Source organism: Mesoplodon bidens (assembly GCF_964165515.1).
Source record: "Mesoplodon bidens genome assembly, chromosome: 10".
In the NCBI taxonomy this organism is placed as follows: Eukaryota; Metazoa; Chordata; class Mammalia; order Artiodactyla; family Ziphiidae; genus Mesoplodon; species Mesoplodon bidens.
This window is the reverse complement of record NC_138172.1, coordinates 65106333-65128033: the sequence shown is the minus strand read 5'-3', so window position 1 is coordinate 65128033 and position 21701 is coordinate 65106333. Positions and strand designations below refer to the sequence as shown.

General features: G+C 45.0%; 1 protein-coding gene across 2 annotated transcripts in view; it reads left to right on the top strand.

Annotated features, from left to right (window-relative positions):
• The window catches only part of LRRC1 (leucine rich repeat containing 1), a 128916-nt gene that overhangs the window by 57963 nt on the left and 49252 nt on the right, over window positions 1-21701 (top strand). Inside the window, exons 3-5 of one of the 2 annotated variants that reach the window (XM_081245129.1) lie at window positions 15694-15772; window positions 19160-19249; window positions 20367-20402. In XM_081245129.1, the coding sequence (XP_081101255.1) occupies window positions 15694-15772; window positions 19160-19249; window positions 20367-20402 (205 nt within the window). The remainder of the gene's footprint in view (window positions 1-15693; window positions 15773-19159; window positions 19250-20366; window positions 20403-21701) is intronic. The other variant, XM_081245128.1, reaches the window with a different exon arrangement.

Below are 21701 nucleotides of genomic sequence, written 5' to 3'. Positions count from 1 at the left end.
GTCTTGGCTGGAACGCACACTTCACTGAGATAAGGGACAAGGGAACAGGAACAGAGTTTTAGAATGAGTTGTATTCATCTCCTGAATTTTTAAACTAGCACCAGGTATTCGAGTTCTGTGCTAGGAGCCAGTGGTAGCTGGCTAGTGGTAGATTGGTGATGGCTCTCAAGGGATTTAGGGGACAGGAATGAAAGGACCAGGTCCATCTGTGATGACAGGACGGTGTCAGAGGTGTGCCTGAAGGAGCCCAGGGTGGGGTGGGGTCTCCGTCATTCCTGGGGAGGGGAAGAGTATTAAGAAGGCTTCCTGGGCTTCCCTGGTGGCTCAGTGGTTGAGAGTCCGCCTGCCGATGCAGGGGACACGAGTTCGTGCCCCAGTCCGGGAAGATCCCACATGCAGCGGAGTGGCTGGGCCCGTGAGCCATGGCCGCTGAGCCTGCGTGTCCGGAGCCTGTGCTCCGCAACGGGAGAGGCCACAACAGTGAGAGGCCCACGTACCAAAAAAAGAAGAAGCCTTCCTGGGCAAGATGATATTTACTCAAGCTCTGAGGAACAAGTTGCAGGTAGAGACAAAGAAATGACAAGAAGGACAAGAAGGATGTTCCTGGGCAGATGATATAGCATGTGTGTGTGTGTCTGAAGGTCTGAAATTTGGAAAATGCAAGATATTACTGTAGTGCGTGGCAAGAGATGAGGCCGGAGAGAGGTGGATGGCGGTGGGATCACGGGGGTCTGTGGGCTCAGCTACGGAGTGTTTTCTTGAAACCCGGGGGGTGGGGGTAGGGTTGGCGCTGTGAAAGGGTGTCCAGCCGGGGAGTGACTCCCAGGTCACCCGGCACCAGCAGGGAGCATGGGGTTGAATGGGGGCAGCCTGGAGGCAGGAGGCTAGGCATCCATGTGGGTAATGGAGAGACTGGATGGGGGGGCAGGAAAAAGGGAGACACTGGACCAGGCGTGTGGGTGACAGATGGGGAGGGGATGTGTTGGATGTGGAGGGAAGGGCGAGTGAGAGGTCTGCGACTGGGATAAACTCCCACTTCCCACCGTGGGGAGACGAGAGACGCAAGACAGGACAGGACTGAGGGCAAAGATGAGGGGGAGATGCCTTTGGAAGATCCCAGTGGAGGTGTTCGGTGGGCAGCTGAGTATCAGGGTCTGAGGCTCAGGGGAGGTGAAGGTTTGGGAGGCATCCTTGTGCAGGGGATGTTTGGGGCTGCGGGAATGAAGGCAGGGGCGTGCAGGATGTCACCGTTTAAGGCAGAGCAGAGGAAGATCCAAGAAGGAGCGGCAGTTGGGCTGCTCAGCAGTGCTGGCTGGTGTCGTAGACAAGCCGAGAGAGAGCGTGGCCGACTGCCACCGCGTCAGACTCCCCGGAGGACTGACCTCACGGGTGGAGCTAACGCTTGCAGATCAATGGATGGAGTTGTCGCCACAGATGAGACGGTCCAGGCACGGCTGTGGGAAGGCAGGACCTTGGGGAGCACCGTCGTGAAAGGACCGATGAAAAGGAACCTGAGACAGAGGCTGGGAAGGAGCAGGTGGAGAAACGGGAGCATCCCAAGACCTTGCCTGGGAGCCAGATGGGGAAGCACATCTGGGAAGGCTGCCTGGAAAAAGGGGCTGGATGGGCAGTAAACGTGGGTTGATTTGGCATCTGGGAGGTCATCTGTGACCGGAGAAACGACGCCAGAGAGGTTTATGGCATTCATTGCTTGTTGTTTTGTGCGTTTCTCCGGACTCTCTTTGCGAGATCAGAGAAGTGCTTGAAAAACACCTGCAGCCCCCATTTCCGGGAGGAAACAACAGCCATCACGGTTTCCTGCTGGATCTGCCAGTTTTAAGGCACGGAAGCAACCCTGATGTGATGTGTGTCTTGGACGGCTGACCATGATATAATTAATGGGGGAGGTTCATAAGTTGGGTCATAATGTGTGTGGGTTTGATGGGTGTCTGGCATGGGAATGAGCCATCTCAGGAACACCCAGAAGGCAAAAGGTGGGGGGAACCAGTCACCAATATTCTTTTTTCTGGAGTCTGGTCGTCAGCGATGGTTGGGACGAGAGTGGACTCTGGCATTTTAAGCCTGGTTATTCCATGTTAAGTGTTGAGGACCACAGTGTTTCTCCTTCTAAGATCCTTTAATGATTGCATTTACCCATTGTATTTCCAAGTTTATTTCACCTTGGGATTTTTTTTTTTTTTATAATTAGGAAAGCAGCATATGGTTCATTATAAAAAGTCAACGGAGGCAAAGTTTAAGTCATCAACCCGCCCTTCCCACTCGCAGACTCTCTCCGCCCTGGTGAGGTTGCCCGTGTTGGGTGTCACACTACACTGGGCTTATTTTTATGACACCTCTCTTCCCCACTGCATTTTAAGATCATTTTGGGCAAAGGCCATGCCTCTGTTACTCACCTTTGCCTCCTTAGCTTCTGCCACATAGCCTGACATAAGTCACCAGGGTTCACCAAGTATTAGCTGCGTAAATAGTCTGATATATGGACACGTGAATGAATAGGGTGCTCTCTTAGCCTTTGCCCTTGGGGCCATTGCTTCCATTTTAACTTCAGAGAGAAACTGGATATAAGAGGAGAGCCCCTGTTTTTGTCACTTTTTGATTTGTAGGAGCGCTTATTCTCTGAATGGTGCTTTGTAAAAAGGTGCAGGGTCTGCAGCCCCTCTATCCAGCCTTAGGTGCAGATTTCTTGAATTATGTGAATTAATCAGTTCAGAAACTGGTAGATGGCTGGCAGAGAATCAATGAAATGTGAGGTTTAGCACTTCCATGGCATTATAAGGTGTGATCTTTATAACAGATTTTAAGTTCTTGAAAAGAAGCACATAGGAACTTCGAGAAACTTTTATTGTGCTTTCTCTGCACATCAGGAACTGGGATCTTATCACAGATAGAGCAGAAGGAAGAATCCTGTCCAGAAACAACAAGCTACAGTCTATCCCCAGAGGCCTACAGACCATGTGGGCAAAACCATGCTTGTAGGTTTAAAAGGGAGGATGGAGAAAAAGATGACAAAGTCCAACAAATCAATGTCCTGCTGACCATCAGACCACAGAGAAAGGGGATTTCAGGTATGACGGGAGCAAGAATTCTTTCTACCTGGAAATTTAGACTTTGGATTTTGGTCTTCCTTCCTTCACTTGGAGCAGTGTTTCTCCAGGTGGGCTCTGGGACCGCCTACGTCAGAATCTTTGTTAAAATTGCATATCTCCCACCTTCCCCAAGGACTACACGTTCAGAATTCCCAGAGCAGGCTCCCCGGAGTCTGCATTTTAATCTCCAGGGAAAGTCATGTAAATTAAATTGGAGCCAGGAGCCACTCATTTAGGAACCTAACCATAACCATAATTTGAAAAGATACATGCACCCCAATGTTCATAGCAGCACTATTTACAATAGCCACGACATGGAAGCGACTTAAATGTCCATTGACAGATGAATGGATAAAGAAGATGTGATTGATATATCTGTCTATCTCACAGATACACAGATGTATATATATAACCCCCCCCCCACATACACATATATACAATGGAATACTACTCAGCCATAAAAAGAATGAAATAATGCTATTTGCAGCAACATAGGTGGACCTAGAGATTATCATACTAAGTGAAGTAAGTTAGACAGAGAAAGACAAATATATGATATCACTTATATGTGGAATCTGAAAAACAAGAGATACAAATGACCTTATATAGAAAACAGAAATAGACCCACGGACATAGAAAACAAACTTATGGTTACCAAAGGGAAATGGGGGGAGGGATAAATTAGGAGTTTGGGATTAACAGGTACACACTACCATATATGAAACAGATAACAAACAAAGACCTACTGTATAGTACAGGGAACTCTACTTAATATTCTGTAATAACCTATAAGAGAAAAGAATCTGAAAAAGAATCTGTCTGTATATATCTATATATCTGAATCACTTTGCTATACACCTGAAATTGTTACTAATATCATACCTTTTCATCTGTGAGTTGACAACTTATGTATTTAAGCCCTTAAGCTCTTTTTCTACAGTATTTTTTGGAATAGCATAAATATGTTTTTGAGCCCTTTTTAGAAGACTTTTGCACTCCGTTTTCTAGTTTAACCTCTTTTCTTTTTAGGGTTAGTGTTGAAAAAGTGTACTTGTATTATAGGTAGAGGGAGTTCTTAAAAATTGATTTTATCTAAAAATGGGAAGGAGGCTGTTAAATAGATTCAGACAGACCCCCTTTGCATCTTTACCCCACCTCTTTCCCCTACTCTTCTTCCAAACAACAAGATGGCTTTACTTTACCTCCCATCACTGTTCTGGCTCCCTTTGAAGCAGTCTGATCAAGCAAGCGCTCAGTGCACATAGCCTTATGTGTTGTAGGCTGGGCTTCCATCTAAGAGCAGAAATAGCTTTACTCTGGAGGTGGATGGTGGACAGGAGCTGTGAGTAATTGTTGGGTAAGTTGGGCACCACACCAACACAGCCAGGGCCTCATCATCAGTGGGCCCTGACCTGGCTGCATCTTAGATTCACCTGAGGTAGGTTTTTTTTTTTTTTAATACCATATAGTTGATTTACAATGTTGTGTTAGTTTCTGGTGTATAGCAAAGTGGTTCAGTTATATAAATATATATTCAGTTATAAAAATATATATGTAAATAAATATATAATAATATGTATATTCTTTTTCAGATTCTTTTCCATTATAGGTTATTACAAGATATTGAATACAGTTCCCTGTGCTATACAGTAGGACCTCGTTGTTTATTTATTTTGTATATAGTAGTGTGTATCTATTAATCCCAGGCTCCTAATTGATCCCTCTCCCCTGCCCCCTTTCCCCTTTGCTAACCGTAAGTTTGATTTCTATGTCTGTGAGTCTGCTTCTGTTTTGTAAATAAGTTCATCTGTATCATTTTTTTTAGATTCTACATAGAAGTGATATCATATGATATTTGTCTTTCTTCCTGGATCCCACCCAGGCTGACTTACTGGAATCTCGGGCGATGATGGCACCAGGTGATTCTGATGTGCATTCAGGGCTGAGAACCAATTAGGTTAAATGTCTCAGTGTTTCTCGGGGGCTTGAAGACCCTTTTACTCTGCATCTCCAGGAGAGCTGGATTAAAATGCAGATTCCTTCTCCAGACCCTCGACCCTGTGAATCCGTTGGCTTGGAGTGGGCCCAGCCCTTTCATCGAGTAAGCGTTCCGAGTGATTCTTCTGTCCTGTGAAATTTGGTAATCCCCAGCCCCTGGGATCCTCAGTGTTTTTTTTGGCCCCGGGTTAGGGATGTGCCCTGGGAGGGGCTGGTGGGAACTCTTGACCCTCAGCGTTCTGGCAAGTTCACCTGGGCCAGGAGGCTTCTCCCTGCACTTGTGGAGAGCACATTGTCACCCCCAGCCCTGCGCCCTGTCCTCTGTTCTCTGTGTTCCACAGAGCATGGCTTGAGGAGTCTGAATGACTCACCCCAGCCTGTGGCCTGTCAGTTGGCAAACACTGTGTGTGGTGTGGTGGTGTGAGAGGATGTTTATCTCAGCTGACGGTCACAGATGCTAACTGGAAAGGTGAAGTATACTTATAAAGGTGTCACGAGCAGCACGGGGCCAGACCCACAGAATCCATGTGCAGGGGGACCCTGACCCCAGGTGCTTATCTGCAGTTCAGGGGAGGGAAAGGGTGTGTGGTCTCAGAAGATGGAGGAGCTTGGGGGAGAGCAGAAGCCTTCATTTCTGGATCATAGCATCCTGGATCCATTGGAAGACCTCATTTCCCTAGAGAATTTTGGTGCATAAATACCAGGAGTTGTGATTTTGTTCATATTAAATGGGAGTAATTAAAATGAGTGGTAATTTTGAGTGACTGTTAAAATAGCTGATGAATACAAATATTGTTTTTTGGTTTTGAAATTTAGTTGCTGTTATCTTGAGGTTTAAGTAGACATTATTTCAAAATCCTATATATTTTATTTTGGGAGGAGGGCAAATAGAAAGAATGCGAAACTGTCCACATTCCCCCCAACCCCCCTTCTCATTCTGTATGAAACCTAACATTTACTTTTCTGTAATTCTTTCTTTCCGGTGATTTTTTTTTTTTTTTCCAAAACAGGAGATCTTGTATCTCGGGACATATTTGAGTTTATTGAGCCAACTCTGCTGGGGAGGAAAAGCTGAGGAGTAAAGGTTATTTTTGTAATTGTGGCTGGAATTAGGTGAAAACCCTCTGGGCTGGGAAAATTTTTTCCCAGCACAAGTTACCAAGACTCAAAATAAAACTTTGACAAAGGGCCCATGTCCCACCTTCCCCTTGCACCACGCAGAGGCTGTGCCAGGCTTTCTGCCCTGCACTGTCTGTTCCCATTTTTCCTTCCAGATGCTGGAAAGGCTGCCGCAGGAATCACATCTTTTGTCTACAAAGGCCGGCTGCCTCCTGGGCGAGTCCCTGGGTGTTGGAATAATGTGATGAATGAGATGGTGCCTTTGAAAACAAAAAATGTCCACTTCACATTATTATTTTTTTCCCTGCACACCCTGAGGAACAGCTGGGGCAGCAAATGCAGACTGGGATCACGCGTTCATACTGAGCCTTTCTTGATAATCCCAGATTTTTTTTTTTTTTTTTTTCCGGTACGCGGGCCTCTCACTGTTGTGGCCTCTCCCATTGCAGAGCACAGGCTCCGGACACGCAGGCTCAGCGGCCATGGCTCACGGGCCCAGCCGCTCCGCGGCATGTGGGATCTTCCTGGACTGGGGCACGAACCTGTGTCCCCTGCATCGGCAGGCGGACTCTCAACCACTGCTCCACCAGGGAAGCCCAATCCCAGATATTTTTAAGCAGGATGGTATCAGGCAGCCAGCAGTCAGCCAGCCCATTTGGCACACAGGGCCCTGTTTTACCTGAGCAGTAAATAGTCCTCAATGAAGCAGCATGATGTACAGAGCGAGCCTGAAGTCACAGCATTCAGTATTTCACCACGGCCCGGCAGCATCTTTTTTCATGCCGCTCATTCTGTTCACGGCTGGTTGTTTAGTCCTTGTCGTGTTTGAATCCTGTCTTTGGCCAGGCCTGCATTCATGGTGTTTATACGGGATGGGATCCCCGTCTCCAAGCCAGGGTGACCCTCCAGTCTTCCCTGCCCACTGCATGCAGCATCGCCTCGTGGATGCGGGGTTCATTGTTTGCTGAGGATGTTTCATGTTGGGGGTTTTGTCACTTGCCTCTGCTGTGGGAAGGGACATCTCCCAGCCTGTGGGCTTCTCCCTCGTCTGCACCTGTGCCTCCAGGTGCCCCTTCCGTCTTTCCCTGTGGATGTGGACCGGGACGGGGTTCTGAAGCCTCCACCCTCAGCCTCCCCTTGGCCCTGCGTCCCCTCCGTGCTGCCTTCTGAGCAAAGACGGGCATGAGCATCCACACTCCTTCATCTTACTTCTGTCTGCCTCTCCGCGCACCCCGCAGATGTCCCAAACAAAAAGATCAGACCCAAGCACGCTACGGTGAACTTTCCCCTTGACCTTGGTTTTCTCCTCAAGCCATAAACCCCTCCTTCCTCTTTCCCCTGAATTGCCAGGCTTTCTGACGGCACACTCCAAAGTCTCCAGGCTCGCAGACTTTCAGATTTAATGGAACAGCAGGATTTATTTTAGAGGGATTGTGACACAGGATTGCTAAGTCTTTATTTTGATAAGAAGAACTCATTGTCATTGAGTAAAAAGCCAGGAGATTTCGAGGCCCCTGTCCGGCTATAATCTCTGATTAAACAGAGCCCAGAGGACAGTGACCCTTGTAAATACACACATCTGGCTTCATGGTCGGAAAGTCGTGTCACCGTCTCCCCGTTTCCCCATGTTGCTGGCCAGGAGCCCCGTGTCTGAGACTGGAGTCGGGCAGCTGCTGTATGCCCTCCGTTCCTCTCTGTCCACAGGAACCGGCAGGCGACCTGGCTTCTCCACCTTTGTGGTTTGATTCCCCTCAAACCACTCTCTCTGTTGGCGCCTCTGGACAGTGGCAGCAGAACCCTGGGGCCCAGCCCATGTCCCCTACCTGCTGGCCGTACCGTAGACCCACCCCCTCGGGGACCCCTTTGCTCCCTCGACCTCTTGGCTCTGCCCCCAGCTGCGTGTTGGGGGCCCTCACAACAGAGTTCACCCACCCCGCCTCTGGGTGAGATGACTGCCCAGGCCTCTCTCGGAACCGCGGGCCTGTGTTCCCACCTCGTCTGTCTCCCCAGGTGCATTTCCTCCAGCATCTCTTTCTCCAGCACGTTTGGAGCCGATGGAATCTGACTGTCCTCTTCCTCGCCGTGAAGCAGATGGACCCGAATTTCAAAGCTCTGCCCCTCCACATGTGAGCACAGTGACCTTGGGCTGTTTAGTTAATGTTTCCAGGCCTGCTTCTGCATCTGCTTGCGGGACCACCACCATCCATCCCACTGTTTGTTTTTGGGATTAGATGATGCATGAAGACCCTCAGAAAGGCATCTCTTCTTATCTGGGGCCACACAGTCAAGTGGTGTAACAGGGCTCGGAGGTGTTCCTCTTTCAGACCTGTACCTGTCACTTCCTGACCTTGAGTCTGTCCCCTGCTGTTCTCTCAGTGCCTGAGACCTGCTACTTGTGTCCAAGGTGGCGGTGACAACAACTGCCAGGTGACCGATTGCAAAGGGGGCTTCTCTGAGCTCCAGGCAGTGGGGAGCAATTTCAAATCTTCCTCTAAAGTGGAAGTACTGTGCTAAAAAGTATAGGTGTATATGTGGTTGAAGGGAGGTGTGTGTGCGCACATCTCCATGGTGACCAGCACTGGCTGGTGGGCCCTGGTGCACATTTATTCCCAGGACAAGTCTCGAGGTGGCTTGTGGAATGTCACCGCAGAGGCCAGGGGAGGTTAGAGTCTGGTACCCGGGTGCCTCTGGGACGGCCAGGTGGCTGTTGGGTCGCCTCTGCCTCTGGATCTCTAAGGGCAGTTCAGGGGTGGCTGTCGTTGCCATGGCGCCGTTTGCTTGTGCTGTCTTATTTTTTGTTTGTTTCTGATGTGGTTTAGTATCAGTGATGCGTTGAGGTACTGCCCTCAACGCCTGACCGTGCGTGCAGCTGCACATTTCTCTGAGATGCGATACTGATAACAAAATGCTCAGGTAAAGACTCAGTTCCCTCTGTGCTGACAGAGGTCTTGAGGACAGTTTCCCCTCTGGTCTGAGTGTGTCGGGGTGAGAGGACGGGGGGACCATGTGCCCCAGACCCCACACGTTGATAGAAAAAGTGACAAAGCCAGCCTGTGCCCCTTGGGGGGAAACACCTCCCCCCACCTAGTCCTTTACATTTGTGTACTTTACCACGTTACCCTGTACATCATCTCATCGTACCTCTCAGTAGCCTGGGGTGGTGGACGAGGCAGAGAAGGCCAGCAGCCCTTTGCGAGGAGCAGGGGCGCCCGGCAGTGTAGGCATCCCCGTGCTCAGGGCCTGGAGTCTGTCTCCGGATCCCAGGCCCAGTGCAGTTGGTAATTCAATAGTGTTGCACGCCTGCTGCGGGCCTGCAAACTTTCGTTCTGCTTCGCATTTCATGGTCTCTTGGTGGAGAGAGCCTCGTACTGTAACTGCGGACCTCAGATGGGCCTTGAACCCAGGAGAAGAGATGCTGTTTATATAGAACCAGAAGAAATGCCAGTGAGTAATTCAGTTATTCAGAAAGAACTTATCCTGCTGTGCACTGGGGCTGCGATCATAGACTGGACAGGCCGTTTGTGCACCGTTCTATGTGACAGGAAATGCCCTGGAAGGTTCTAAACTCCTTAGAAGGAGTTAGAAGGAAGGTCACACAGTCCAGCCTGTGTCTATCCCAAGGGGAGCCCTGAGATGGTGATAGCTTTTCAGGAAAGGGCGTGGTCCACCTTGAGGCTTCTGGGCATCGGGTTCTTTATAGAGGATTGCAGGCTAAGGCTCTGTATTACTTCTGTGGGTGAGGGGGCTGGGGAAGGTGGAACCCCAGCCTGATGTGTTAAAAATGGATGCTGAGAAAATAGCAGGAGTGCCAGGAAGGGCAAGCACTGTCCTTCTAAATCACTTTCTAAATGACAGTATCTGCGGTGAAAAGTGTATTCTCTCTCAGAAGCCCTTGGGCTCATGGTGCCAGGATGGTTGTCTGCTTGGTGGTGGTGAAGATTTTTGGCACTGCAGAGTTTAGGACTGATCATCAGTCGCCTGTACACACGTGGTAGTAATGGTTATATTGGTAAACAACAGATTCAGTATTTTTATTTTTTAAGTACAACCACATCTCACTAATTCAAAGCAATTCTGATTCAGAAATGATGGTAGTTTAGAGTGGGTCTGAATTGAAGGTTATTTTAAGAAAATTGTAGGAAAGAGATTACTTAATTTTATAATAATTTTCAGACATTTTGTAAATTTCAAATTTTATGCTTTTATTCTTGGACAAAGACAGTTCAAATACATGAAAAATATGAGTAAAGATTTTTTTTTTGTTTCACCTTATATAGAAGCTTGAACTAAGCTGAATGTTGGCAGTTATAAGTTTGGGGGTACCTTCTTTAATGAGAGGAAAAACCTCATGAGTTATTTCTAATATTTGTATGTAAATAGATGTTCATTCAGGCTTTTATTCCTTCTCAGATAGAAGCAAAAGCCCTCTCAGGCCTCTCATCTCTGTTAATAACGCCACTCTTCTTCAAATTATTCGGCCTTCATTTGCAGCAACATGGATGGACCTAGAGATTATCATACTAGAGTGCAGTAAGTCAGACAGAGAAAGACAAATGCCATATGATATCACTTATATGTGGAATCTAAAATATGACACAAATGAACCTACCTATGAAACAGAAACAGAATCACGGACATAGAGAACAGACTGGTGGTTGCCAAGGGGGAGGGGGTTGGGGGAGGGATGGAGTGGGAGCCTGGGGTTGGCAGATGTAAGCTATTATACATAGGATGGATAAACAACCAGGTCCTACTGTATAGCACAGGGAACTATATTCAATATCCTGTGATAAACCATAATGGAAAAGAATATAAAAAAAGAATATATATATGTATAGCTGAATCACTTTGCTATACAGCAGTAATTAATACAACATTGTAAGTCAGTTATATTTCCATAAAAAAATTATTTGGCTTCGAATGGAAAATAGTGGTTCTCTCTACTGATCCCCCACCCAGTATAAAAAAGAGGTCCAGGGCTTCCCTGGTGGCGCAGTGGTTGAGAGTCCGCCTGCCGATGCAGGGGACACGGGTTCGTGCCCCGGTCCGGGAAGATCCCACATGCCGCGGAGCGGCTGGGCCCGTGAGCCATGGCCGCTGAGCCTGCGCGTCCGGAGCCTGTGCTCCACAACGGGAGAGGCCACAGCAGTGAGAGGCCCGCGTAACGCAAAAAAAAAAAAAAAAAAAAAAGAGGTCCAGTAGAGTGTACCGTGTGCTTTTATTTGTGTGACTCTCCTTTATTCTTGTGCAAACCTAAGCTGGAGCTGTGATTATCCCTCTTTTAGAGAAGAGGGAACTCCTTGTCTGGCAAATTAATTGTAAACAGCTCAGCCTGGCATTGGTAGTCTTCTGTCAAGAGAGCTCTCCGGCCTTCTCTCCAGATACCCCCAAACTGATATCCTGAAGTTCAGGCAAACTGTGCCCAGGGCCTACCCTCTCCCCACTTTGCATCCAGTGTCACATTCCTGCCTATGCTGCTCCTCTACTTTTATTTATTTGGTTCAAAGCATTAAGTGTCCTTTGTTTCATTTTCTCCCTTCTCTGAACTTCTGCAGCACTTAAGGTATGATATACTGGCATTATTTGAAAATATCTGTTGATGACCCATTTTACAGATAAGGAAATTAGGCACAGGTAGGTTAAATAGTTTATCTGAGGGTGCAGACCTCATAAATGCGGAAAAGGTTGGTGGTCAGCCTTGGCTTCATTGAGAAGTGGTTTTTGTCTATAGTTTTTCATATGTTTAGTCTTAAACCTCACATTTGTCCAGAGCAAAACACTTGGAAGACAGTTAAAGGGGATTTCAGCTGGGAATAACCTGCAGGCTTTATACTATCTCTTGTAAGAGATCTGGGACCAAGCAGTTTTCTTACTAGTAAAACAGAGATAATACTCACCCTGCAGGGGATATTTCATGACTCAGATTAGAGAGCAACTGTCTTTGCAGAGATTTAGCAATGTGAGTTTCTCATTTATTCATTCAGTACCCGTGGGCTGTTTGTTTAAGCTTAGTACAGTCACCCCTCGGCCTCTGTGGAGGACAAAATACCAAAATCCGAGGATGATAAAATCCCTTATGTAAAATGGCATAATATTTGCATATAACTTTGCATATCTTCCCATATACTTTAAATCATCTCTGGATTACTTATAAAACCTATTACAATGTAAATAGTTGTAAATACAATTTAAATACTATGTAAATAGTTGCCCAATGAGGCAAATTGAAGTTTTGCTTTTTTTGGACCTTTCTGGAATTTTTTTTTAATATTTTGATCCACAGTTGGTTGAATTCCCAGATGTGGAACCTGTAGGCCGACTGTACTATGTCAGCTTTGGGGAAACAGCAACAGACAAGGCCCACATGGTCTTTCTTTGCAGTGAGCCTAGAGTTCAATAAGGGAGATTGACCATCACCAAACAATTATTTAATTAATACTGTAACAGAGGGGGGCTTCGCTGGTGGTGCAGTGGTTGAGAATCCGCCTGCCGATGCAGGGGACGCGGGTTCGTGCCTCGGTCCGGGAAGATCCCACATGCCGCGGAGCAGCTGGGCCTGTGAGCCATGGCCGCTGAGCCTGTGCTCCGCAACGGGAGAGGCCACAACAGTGAGAGGCTCGCGTACCGCAAAAAAAAAAAAACACCAAAAAAAAAAACTGTAACAGATTTCAGGAACCTGAGAGCAGGGGGATCTGACCGAATCTTGAGGCCCAAAGGAGGTGTCCCTGAGGGTGTGATATTTTAGCTAAGTATTTAAGAAGGAACAGACGTTCCCTTCCTTAGTTTTCTGCTCTGATATTTTTAGTAATTTAAAGCAAACCAGTAAGCAGGACTCTTCTAGCCACACTATTGCCTTCCTTGTCTAAAGCTCTTATTTTTATAGGCAAATACGTTCTTTTCAGTTAAGTTAGCAACATGCGTATGGTAGAAAGAAATGGTCTTTGGAGTTGAGACCTATGTCCTGTTTGCTGATCTTGTGTACAAGCAAGTTTGCCTAGGGATGGAATGTCTTCCTACAAGGCATCTCTGTCTGGACTGGGTCCAGCTGTGTTCTCTGGAAGTTGCTGTTGTTACCCTCAGATACCCTGACTCCAGACCAGCCCCGACCAGAGTTCATGTGTTCCTTGGTAGGCCCATCTTCCTGAGCTTCAGGGATGTTTCTGATGCTCTGAGAAATATTAAAGACTTCTACCAAATTGATGTGCCTTTCCTCTTTCTCTGTTTCCTTGATCTTTTCCTCAGACCAAGCAGAAAGCTGCTGTACAGTGTGTGTGTGGGTGTCAGCTTGATCTTCCCTAGCACTTGTGAGGTGACGGGTGCAGCCCTTGCACCTCTTTTTTCAGCCTTATAAAAACTGCTCACTAGGACCTGAAGTGGTGGCCGAGGAGGGACAGTCAGGAGTGCAGGGCTGACCAGCACCTTTTACCTGGGCAGGCCTCACACCCTGGATAGCCGTGCTGGTCCTGTAATGATGGATGGATGTACCTTTGTTCATTCCTTCTTTTTTCTTTTTTGGTCTTTTCCTTTTTTTTAAATTGAAGTCTAGTTGATGTACAATATTGTATAAATTATAGGTGTACAATATAGTTATTCACAGCTTTTAAAGCTTATGCTCCACTTAGAGTTATTATAAAATATTGGCTATACTCCCTGGGTTGTACAATATATCCTTGTAGCTTATTTTATACCTAATAGTTTGTACCTCCTGCTCCCCTCCTTCTATCCTGCCCCCCACCCAACTGGTGACCACTAGCTTGTTCTCTGTAGCTGTGAGTCCGCCTCTTTTTTGTTATATTCACTAGTTTGTCCATTCTTAATGTGGATAAGCCATATATATATACACATATATATATATATATCATGTGTGTCTGTCTGTCTGTATGTATGTGTACATATGCATGCACACAAGTATGTACACACATGTATGTGTACATATGTGTGTATATGTTTGTATATGTGTGTGTGTGTACATATATATATATATATATACTGCTATCGTATTTATGAAACTAGGATCATTAATAGTATGTATTCTTCACTACCTTATACGACCATGCAAGGCAGAGAATTGTGTGAGGCTAATGTTACCACAAATTTAAATATTTGCAGCTTTTAAATTTGTACTTAGAGCTTTTATGTAGCTTCTGATTACTTTGTGGTGTTGGAGCAGGGCATCCATTTTTCACTTTATTTCTCCCATCTCCTTTTCACCCCCAATTTAGAAATATTAGGTATGTTTTGGCTCTGCTTGCCTTTGTCGAGCTGGTGGAAGAAACGGCATGGGATCAAGAGAGCCTTTTCTATTTTAGCCCTTCTCAACATTAGTATGTCCAAAATAAATGTATTCTTGAAATTAAATGCTATGAACTAACCTTTTCCAGCCCTGAAAGCTGTAACCTCAGGGTTTAAACCAAGAGAAAGAGGAATTTAAAATAGCATTTTTGGTCATTTCAAGAATCGCAATGTTTAGTGGCAGGTAAACATGGGGAAAAATATTCAGCCTCATTAGTAATCAAAGGAATATAAAAGAGAATGTTGCCAGACTATTTTATCAATAACATGGGCAGTTTTTCAAATGTAAGAGAAAGAAAGGAAGAAGGGAAAGATGTTGAATCGGGTGGTGGAAGTATAAAGTTGTACCTTGCCCCCTCGAAGGCAATTTAGCAGTATTTGTCAAGTGCTGCAAAGGTGTTAGTGCCTTTGACACAGTGATTACACTCTGGGAGCTTAGCCTAAGGAAATAACCAGAAATGGACATAAATATAATTATAACGTTAGGAACTTGGAAACAACCTAAATGTCCAACAACTGGGGATTGGTTACATGAAGTGTGAAAATGTGTGCAGTGGGCTTTTCTGCCACTAAGAATGGGAAACTATTTGGAAAAATAATGACAGGGGAAAAAGTTTGTAAAATAACATAAAGTGAAGCATGAACCTAGTATTTTGAAATATGATCTATTTATACACACACTCTGTATGTGTATCTGACAATTAAAAACATACATCAGAATAAAATATTGTCTCTGGGTGATGGGAATGTTGGTGGTTTTTTATTCTTCACTGGAGTTTTCTGTATTTTCCAAATATGCTTATAATCAGAAGAAATTCCATAATTTTAAAATGCATACTTCAGAATACTTTGTACTGATATAACCATATGAAAACATAGGGGAAATAAAGCCTAAAGGAAATTACAACCGAATGCCCTCAGTGAGTTTTGATGAGGTGATGGGACTTGGTGGGGTGGTTGTTCTTTATGTTTTTCTTGAATGTGCTTCTGTTTAGAATATATCTTATATTAGGAAAGCAAATGTAAAATAAATGTAGAAAAGTACTTTAGGAATCCATGCCATGTTTGAGCGGAGTTAGTACTTTGTGATATTCCCTTGCGACTGTGGTCCATCTTGAGGATGATGAAAACTGTTAACAGTGGTGGTCAGTGATAGACATTTTCTTTCCTTCTGCAGATATTCCTGAAATTCCAGAGAGCATCTCATTCTGTAAAGCACTACAGGTCGCTGACTTCAGCGGGAACCCACTGACTAGGTAAACTTTCTGCTTGCTTTCCTGTCCATAGTACTAAGGGTACCTTTTTTGAACACGGGGACATTGGGAGCCCCTCCTGTGGCTCCTGGCTCAGTCGTGAGCCCACTGACCAGTGGATTCCAGGCGCCTGTGTTGCCAGGGTAACCGAGTTGATGCCCAAACAGCAATGCAGGGACAGCCCTCAAGAGTCCATTCTAGATGTCTCTCTGGGCCAGGTGGGCCTATTAATAAAATTTCTCAAGACTCTGTAAGCAACCTCGAAGAAAGGACTCTTCCTTTCCTTTCCATTCCCTTTTTTTGTGTGTTTTTTTTTAAAGTGTCTAGAAAAATTGAGATTGAGTTAAAATTTGGGATTCATCTCATCTGTCTCAAAATTGCTTGGATCTTCTTGGGTATGGAGTGGTGGGGAATGCCCTATTTCGTTTTGTTTTTCCCATATCTGCTTATTTTTAAGAAGTATAAATATGTCTTAAAAACAATTCTGGTTTTTGTCTTTTGAATTTTAGTTATTATGTTATTAGTAATGTTTATTTTTATGAAAAATAGTACGCTAGTAAGCTCTAGCCTGATAGCTTTCTAACTCACCACCGTTGTCACATCTCGTCCTCTTTCTTAACCATCATCCATACGGTTGTCCCTCTTTCTCAAACCTTTCTGTAGCTCCCCGTCCCTATAAGATCAAGTGGGAGCTCCTGGTGTGCTGTGCAGCCTCCCCCCCGCCCTCTGTCTGACCTTGGCCGGGCTTTCCACCTGCATGGCCCTCAATTGCCTTGTCTGATGTTGTGTCCTCTGTAATAAAGGGCTCCAGGTCTCTGATTTCACTCCCCCTCGTTTTGACTGTGCCAACCCTTTCGCTCTCCTTTAAGATGCAGCCTGAGCATCACATTTCTTCAGGGGGCCTTTCCTGACGACTCCCCGCGGCCCCTCCTCTGGGCCCTGTAACCCTCTCTGAGTACTTTTCTCATAACACTCGAAACCTACACGTAAACGATCACTTTGACCAAGGCCCCCCAACGAGATGTACTCCTCTGTCATTTACGGTTCTATCTGCAGCCCTACTGTACTTTCTGGAATGGAGTGAGCCCTCAGTGTTTGTTGAACTGAACTGAGCTATTTGTGCTCAAGGCAGCTCATAGGGTTGGGCAGCTGGGAAATATTATGCTGCTCTGGAGGTTTTTTGTTAACTCTTCAGTTGCTTAATCCCCTTGTCTACTTCTTTAGTGTTTTTCCCCTAATGTCTACTGATATGTGACTTTATCATCATTTCAAAACTCTCTTGACCAGAGCACACTGCATCGTATGAGGCCTTACTCAGTTTTCACCCTGGACTCGTTTTTGGCAGGTTTCTTAAAGGAAAGCAGTTTTAATTTGGCAGTTGTGCTCTTTTAAGAATTAAGACCAAAAAAAAAAAAAAAAAGAATTAAGACGATGTCTGTGACTTGAAGGGACCTTAAAAATTATTCAGCGTGGCCTAGTGATTTTATGGCTGAAGAAACTGAGGCTCCAAGAGGTGAAATGACCTTTCTAGATCATGCAGCCTCTGAGCGGCAGCTCAGACTAGCTTTCCTCTCTCCCGACCTTAAGTCTGGCCTTCCTCATCGGGTCACATCACTAGTTTGGCTCTTAATGTTAAGAGCCAGTGAAAAAAGCAAATCAGCCATTTAAAGATACAATTTCCTTGTATTTACGATCATTTTAGCTAGTTTTAAAATTATATATAGTTTCTGGTAAAAACTCAGAACCGTTAAGTTGCATCTTTTGAAATATAAATTAAAAAAATCTTAGCTCTATTACACTACGAAAGAGGTTGCAACTTCGTAGAAACCATTCCTGAGAATGTATTTCATCGATTATGAAAATCCTAGTTAATACTCTCGTCTTTTGGGGCCTGGATTTGGTTTTGAAGTTTGGAATTACCTGTATTAGATGTCAAACAGCATAGGAATTTTTTTTTTTATTAGTTTCTGCTTTATAACAAAGTGAACCAGTTGTACATATACATCTGTTCCCATATCCCTTCCCTCTTGCGTCTCCCTCCCTCCCACCCTCCCTATCCCACCCCTCCAGGCAGTCACAAAGCACCAAGCTGATCTCCCTGTGCTATGAGGCTGCTTCCCACTGGCTATCTACCTTACGTTTGGTAGTGTATATATGTCCATGCCTCTCTCTCGCTTTGTCACAGCTTACCCTTCCCCCTCCCCATATCCTCAAGTCCATTCTCAAGTAGGTCTGTGTCTTTATTCCTATTTTACCCCTAGGTTCTTCATGACATTTTTTCCCCCTAAATTCCATATATATGTGTTAGCATACGGTATTTGTCTTTCTCTTTCTGACTTACTTCACTCTGTATGACAGACTCTAGGTCTATCCACCTCATTACAAATAGCTCAATTTCGTTTCTTTTTATGGCTGAGTAATATTCCATTGTATATATGTGCCACATCTTCTTTATCCATTCATCGGATGATGGACATTTAGGTTGTTCCCATCTCCAGGCTATTGTAAATAGAGCTCTAGAAAGAGGAAAGAAATGAAAGATTCCAATCTAGGGACTATCACTAAGGCAAGAAGTCCTCACCACCCCCTGCAAAAAAATGAGTTATGTGTTCTTTTCTCCATCTTAGCAGATTTATGTATAAGGACCTTCAGCATTTTAGATGCAATGAGATTTTTTTTGCTTTCAGTTTGTGTTTTTTCCTCTCCAAATACTAGTAACCATAGAAATATTGAAAGTAAACTTTCTTTGCAGGTATTTAAATAATACTTTTATTTTGAATCCTCGCTCTTCAGTAGTCTAAGGGAAGTATGCAGAATTTCTCTTTGTGTAGGACGTTGTGAAACATAAATCATCTCACATGATTGACATATCAAATCAAGTGAAAAGAAAAATATTAAGAAAGTAGCAATTAGCTGTCAGCTGATCAATTGTAAGTAATCTGTAGCTTTGCTCTGGGTATTATAAGCTACAGGAAAAAAAAATCAAGCCACTGTCTTGTGTTTTATTATAATATTGTAGACTAAAATTTCTATTTTCTGTTAATCAATAAAGTATTTTCGCTCTTAGGCACTTTCAGCTGCAGGAACTATTTATCATTTTCTTTCATAGCCATACACTCGGTAGGCTCACAACATTGTTTCTCCTTTATTCTTACAGCTTGAATATCTTTCCTTCTGGATCACCCTGTCAACAAGTATTTATCATACCCCTGTACTGCTGTACTGCTATTTTTTCCTTATAAATAGAAAGACAAGACAAATGTGCCATATATAAAGTAATTTTAGGAGGTTTTTTCAGTCAGCATACAGAAGAAATCTTTATATTTATGTTAGTATACACCATATATGCACTTCTCTTTTTCAACTGTAACAATATTTTTTTTGTTTTAGATTGCCAGAAAGCTTTCCCGAATTGCAGAATTTGACATGTCTTTCTGTAAATGACATCTCACTGCAGTCTCTGCCTGAAAATATTGGCAAGTAAGTTTTTATGTGAAGTTTGCATATACAGGGTGAAAGGGCGTTTATATCATCAACTCCACTTCCTTCGCTTTTACAGGTCTTGTTTTTCTACTCAGAAAGCCGTTTAGCCAGTCTTCAATATCTCCCTCAAGAAAGCCTCTGCGTTTTTGCATCCAGTTGCCCCTATATTTTAATGGTTAAAAAGGATGCTGCTACTTGTTACTAGTGAAAAACCTAATTTTTTTTTTTTTTTGGTACGCGGGCCTCCCACTGCTGTGGCCTCTCCCATTGTGGAGCACAGGCTCCGGATGCGCAGGCTCAGCAGCCATGGCTCACGGGCCTAGCTGCTCTGCGGCACGTGGGATCCTCGCGGACCGGGGCATGAACGCGTGTCCCCTGCATCGGCAGGCGGACTCTCAACCACCGCGCCACCAGGGAAGACCTAATTTGTTTTGAAGTTTTCTCTAAACCGATGGATTCCAGAGTAGTTAACTGAAGCGAAGTAGCATGTGTCATATAGGTGGTTATTAAGTACTGTTAGAAACGACTACTAGTAATTTCATTGGAAACATAGGGCATGTGCCCTAAACAACAGCTCTGTCTGACAATATTTGTGTGCCATGGACCTGGGAACAGGGAGTTAGGGTGGTGTGTCTGGAGAGCAGGCGTGGTGTGTGTGTTGGGGGTGGGGCTGGGGAGAGGGGTGGGATGGGACGGGCACGTGTCCACGATGCTGGCTCGGAGGTCGGGGAGGACGGCCATGGCAAGAAATAAAACCCTGTGGAGAAACTGTATGCTGGTGAATCAGTGTTCTTTTGCACATTCCCACAGATGAACTGATTGATGGAATTATCTTAGTAGGTCTTCTCGTCTTCTCCATCCCTTCAGGACAGACACTGGCTTAAAGCAGTCTGGTGGCTCACGCTTGACCACTTAAAAGCCCACTGTGGCCAGCCGACACTGGTGAACCAGTGTGTCCTGCTGTCATAAAGGATTTCTCTCGGCCTTACCCGTCCTGCCTAAGTTCTAAGATAAAACAGAAGCTCGCCTTTTGGGGAACTGCAGTGTATCTGGGTTTGTTCTGCAGAGGTTCTCTTGCCAGACATCTGAAGCCCCCTGCGTCCCTTCCTTGCAGGAGGAGGACGGCTGGCTGCCCTGTTTCCGTCTGCAGGTCTGTGTTCCTCTGAGGTTCACGCTGATGCTTGGACACTGGGCCAGCACACGTGCTGATTAAGAACTGTGCCGCTTAGCTCTCGAGAGAGGACAGAGACAAGAGGGTCCCTGAGTTCATGGTACCCATCGTGGAGGAAATTAACAGTGTTTTGCCGTGGATTTCACGCACTGCACTCTTGCTGTGTCAAGTTTCATATATTTCTAATTAATATAATAGCCACTGAAATACTGCTGCTGCCTTCCTCGTGCCCCTCGGGGTCTCTGGAATCTAATTCCCTTGAGACCCTCCTCCACTCTCCCCGGCCTCCCACTGGCCTGATGGCTGCCCCTTCCATCCCCTCATTCATGTCTTTTTAAACAGGTTTCATGCTTTGAGAGGAAATATGTTCTTATTAAACCAGAGTTCCCTCTCACTCCCTACTGCATTGTTTTTATGGAAAATGTTACTTAACAATCCTTTCAGGATAATTTACAATAGGCTTTATGCCACTTTTCTGTTAATATCTATGCTTATTTTTGTCAGCGTTCAGCGTTTCTTGTGTATCTGCTTTTTTGATCAGTAATAAGGGCAGTTTTTTGTTTTGTTTCAAGTTTAGATTTAATCAGCTTGTGTTATTATTACAGCCTCATATATACCGCTTGTTTCCAAAATAAAATGCCACTTTGAACTTGAACCCTGTGGTGAGTAATCACCCAGAAAGTAAGAATATTGGGCAGAGGAGTGAATCAACTGATTTTTATTAGGTCAGTTGGTGAAAGTTAATGGGAAATGGGAAGTTTCCTATTCCTGGTTTTGTTACCGTAGCAAGAGACTCCATGGTTTCTTTCTGTTGGACTTAGGGTTTATGTGTCCATTCTCACTTAGTAGAAAGAAACGGAGAGCAGACTCCTCCCTGGGGAAGACTGGACCCCTCTGGTGCCCTGGACGGTGCTGAAAAGGCACTTGAAACGGCTGAGTTGGTGACTGTCCAGGAGATCTCTTGTTTGCATAAGCATACTGTACTTTAAACAAATCGTTATTTGACACCGACTTTCCTCTTGGGAGGGACTCTTCAGTTTCCCGAAGATTCCCACATCCCACATGGTTGCTCTGGAGCATTTAACCAAATATTTAGTAACCAGAATACTTCTCAGAGACAGTATGGTATTGTAAACAAGGCGCAAAGATGGGGTGTTAAAAAAAGTAGGAAAATGACATCGAATGGCCACTTGCATGACGGATACTCACTGTTGTCTCTGTGGATTCTGAAGTGGAGGTTTGGGCATAAATTAACCCTGCCTGTTTGGTCAGATGGGG